General features: G+C 37.0%; 1 protein-coding gene across 1 annotated transcript; it reads left to right on the forward strand.

Annotated features, from left to right (window-relative positions):
* Nucleotides 1–705: 705 nt before the first annotated feature.
* Nucleotides 706–1,140, forward strand: LOC311187085 (stathmin-like; the record flags this gene model as incomplete). The annotated part of the gene is made up of 1 exon (XM_084258323.1): nucleotides 706–1,140. One exon carries the CDS (start codon nucleotides 706–708, stop codon nucleotides 1,138–1,140), a length of 435 nt encoding a protein of 144 aa, XP_084114449.1.
* Between the last annotated feature and the right edge of the window lie 2,860 nt (nucleotides 1,141–4,000).

Raw genomic sequence — 4,000 nt, forward strand, 5'->3', positions numbered from 1 at the left:
GATTTATTTATTTATTTATACAAGCACTGGGTACAGTCAGAAGCGTGGGAGGGTGAGAGAATTCACCAGAGTCAGAGCGGAGAGCAGAGCAGGCAGACTGACCAAGTATACTGCTGAGGGGAGCAGCAGGAGCGACAGGAGAGGTCTGTGCGCCATGTGGGACCCTCCCCGGTGGCCAGGGATCGAACCGGCGTTGCAGAGACTGCGGGCAGCTTCGCAACCCAGCGTTTAACTGCTGCGCCACCGGGGAGGCCCTTAATGCATTATTGTTGTAATGGGACTTTAAAATATGGTTAATAAGAAAGATTATAGGAAATGTTTCATAATCAATCATAACATAATTGCTAGATTTTTCCATTATATGCATTTTGCTGATTTCAAGCTTTGCTAGAATCGGGAAGGCCAAATGAATCAAAATGTATGAAAAGGAACTTTATAATTAAAGACCTTAAAAGTAGCTTGAATATGTTATTTTCCATTGAATTGCATTGTTCATAATGTCACCATCTTATTGAAAAATAAAATGAATAGACATCATCTAACAACTTTTTGTTAATTAATGAACTTCATTTTTGTTATATTGCATTTCAATGTCTAAATATGATAGCATTCAGAGAGTGTGGCCAGGCGGCTCGGACCAAGCAGGGTTTTCCTTGCCAGTGGATTGTGTAGAGTACACTGCCCATCTCTTGTCTTCTGTTCGCCATGGCTTCTTCTGATATCCAGGTGAAAGAACTGGAGAAGCGTGCCTCAGGCCAGGCTTTTGAGCTGATTCTCAGCCCTCCATCAAAAGAGCCTGTCCCAGAATTCCCCCTTTCCCCTCCAAAGAAGGATCTTTCCCTGGAGGAAATTCAGAAGAAATTAGAAGCTGCAGAAGAAAGACACAAGTCCCATGAAGCTGAGGTCTTAAAGCAGCTTGCTGAGAAACGAGAGCACGAGAAAGAAGTGCTCCAGAAAGCAATAGAAGAGAACAACAACTTCAGTAAAATGGCGGAAGAGAAACAGACCCACAAAATGGAGAACCGAGAGGCACAAATGGCTGCCAAACTGGAGCGTTTGCGAGAGAAGGGCAAGCATGTTGAGGAAGTGAGGAAGAAAAAAGAATCCAAAGATCCTGCTGATGAGACTGAAGCTGACTAATTTGTTCTGAGAACTGATTTTCTCCCCCTCCCCTTCCTAAATATCTAAAGACTGTACTGGCCAGTGTCATTTTATTTTTGCCCTCCTGACAAATACTCTAGAAGCTGATGTAGGACTGTATAGGTAGATCCAGACTGTATGATGTTGTTTTAGGGGCTAAAGGGGAGAAACTAAAAGTGTTTTACTCTTTTTCTAAAGTGTTGAGGTCTTTCTAATGTAGCTATTTTTCTTGTTGCATCTTTTCTACTTCAGTGCACTCGGTGCACTGGGTTAATGGCCAGTACTATATTGACTCTGTGAAAACATGTTTGTGAAAAAAGTATGTAGTGGCTTCTTTCAAACTGTTAGATGCTGAATATCTGTTCACTTTTAAATCCCAATTCTGTCCCAATCTTACCAGATGCTACTGTACTTGAATGGTTAATAAAACTGCACAGTGCAAAAAATATATAAATAAATAAATGTGAAAGCATTCAAATGGTATATATTTAATAGAATACACACTGCTGATATATAAGCTCAGGAAAGATGTACATAAAAATCATGTTCTAAGACTGTAGTAAAAAGCATCAAACTTAAAATGTACTAATAGCAAAAAGGACATTCAAATGAATTACAAGAATGTATTAAATAGGCAAGTGAATCAAGTCTCAACACAATTAGAATTTTCCCCACACAACCAGAAAGTGAATTTGAGATGAATCTTCATGTTATAATTAAAGTTTATTGATGTTTTCTACAAAAATTTATAATGCACTATAATGAAAAAAATCAGTGGAAAAAATTTAAAACCCTAAATTTTCTCTTTGTTGTGGTTGTTTTCCTCACTGACTACTGAAAAATGTTGTGTCTTCAACTGCCCATGTAGCAAGTTGATTTCCTCAGGGGAGCACAAGTAAAATATTGACTTATTGACTCACTAGAAGTGCCTTTAATTCTGTGACATTCAGTTGTTCAACTGCTTTATAGTTGCAGTCAACCAAACCATCTAATAACACATAAAGTTATTTTTCCACTAGAGATATTTCTGCTCTTCATCTTCAATGTAAAAACATTAAAAAGTAAAGAAATTATGATATCCCAGCATTCACAATTCTAATTCTTAACATTAATTATTTCTTTTTTCTTTTTTTAATTTATTTTTATAGTCCCCATACAATTGCACCCCCTTATTTTGACCCCAACCTCTCCTTTCCCCACTCCCCCCCATAGTGTGTCTCTGGTTTATAGTTGTTTGTTGATTTTGATTTTTTCTTTCGTATACTTATTCTTTTTTCCTGGTCCCTTATTTTGGTTTTGTAGATTCCTGCTATGAGTGAGACCATCCGGTATTTTTCTTTTTCTTTCTGGCTTATTTCGCTGAGCATGATCCCTTCCAGCGCCATCCATGTTGCTGCAAATTGCATGCGTTTATCTTTTTTGATTGCTGAGTAATATTCCATGGTGTATATGTACCACATCTTCTTGATCCAATCATCTATTTTTGGGCATTTTTGTTGTTTCCAAAGCTTAGCTATTGTAAATAGTGCTGCTATAAACATAGGGGTGCAGGTGCCCTTTGGAATTGATGTTTCTGTGTCCTTTGGGTAAATACCTAGGAGTGGAATTGCTGGATCATATGGAAGCTCTATCTTTAGTAGGTTGAGGAATCTCCACGCAGCTTTCCATAGTGGTTGGACCAGTTTGCACTCCTACCAGCAGTGCAGGAGAGTTTTTTTTTCTCCACATCCTCCCCAACATTTGTTGTTGCTAGTTTTTTTAATATGTGCCATTCTTACTGGTGTAAGATGGTATCTCATTGTAGTTTTGATTTGCATTTCCCTGATTACAAGTGATGTTGAACATTTTTTCATATGCCTATTGGCTATTTGCATTTCCTCTTTGGAGAAGTTTCTTTTTAGCTCTTCTGCCCATTTTTTTTTACTGGATTATTTTCTTTGTTTTTGTTGAGTCTCATCAGCTCTTTGTAGATTTTTGTGATCATTCCTTTATAATTAGTGTTGTATGCAAAAATTTTTTCCCAGTTGGTGGGGAACATTAATTATTTCTGCATCTTCCCATAAGCTTTTTCCAAACAATGTCTTATTATAAGTGGTCTCAGAGAACTATGTTTTATTTTTTAAAACAATTATCACACTGTAATTTGGGTGATTGTTTTTTTTAACACCTGCTTCCTTTTTAGGCTGTAAGCACTTCTACTATGCCTAGTTTTTATCACCTCATGACCTAGCATAGTGCTTGGCACATAGTATGTGCTCAAGAAATTTTAAAAATAGATTTTATTGCGGTAAAATTGGTTTACAACACTGTATGTGATTCAGAAGCTTAGGTTCTCACATCCTTAGGGTGTGCATGTCCCCACAGCACACCCAACACCAAGGCACCAAAGAGCCATCACCATACTCCATTGGGCCCTGCCCCATTGCATTTTCCTCCTTCCCTTCTTGTCACCTCAGTTCCACAGTTCACTCTCTAGAGTTTGTTATTGATTCAGTTTTACTTGACCCTTTGTTTTGTTTCTTTATATTCCACATATAAGTGAAACTATCCTGTATTTGCCTTTCTCCTTCTGACTTATTTCACTTAGAACTATCTCTAGTTTCATTCATATTTTTCCATCCTGCAACTCTCTTATTTTCTTGTTTAAATCTTCAGTGTGTTGATTAATTGTATTTCTCATGATATTCATTTTCTTCCTCCATTTTCTTACATTTTCAAATATTTTTTAGAATGAATGATTTTCATGTCTTAATGTCTTAGCATCCTTTTCCCTTAGTTTAATTGAGATGTGACTGACATACAGTATTATATAACTTTTTTTTCAGTTATGGGATTATGGGTGGAGTTTTATCTTCTTCTT

Source organism: Talpa europaea (assembly GCF_964194135.1).
Source record: "Talpa europaea genome assembly, chromosome: X".
NCBI classification, from domain to species: domain Eukaryota; kingdom Metazoa; phylum Chordata; class Mammalia; order Eulipotyphla; family Talpidae; genus Talpa; species Talpa europaea.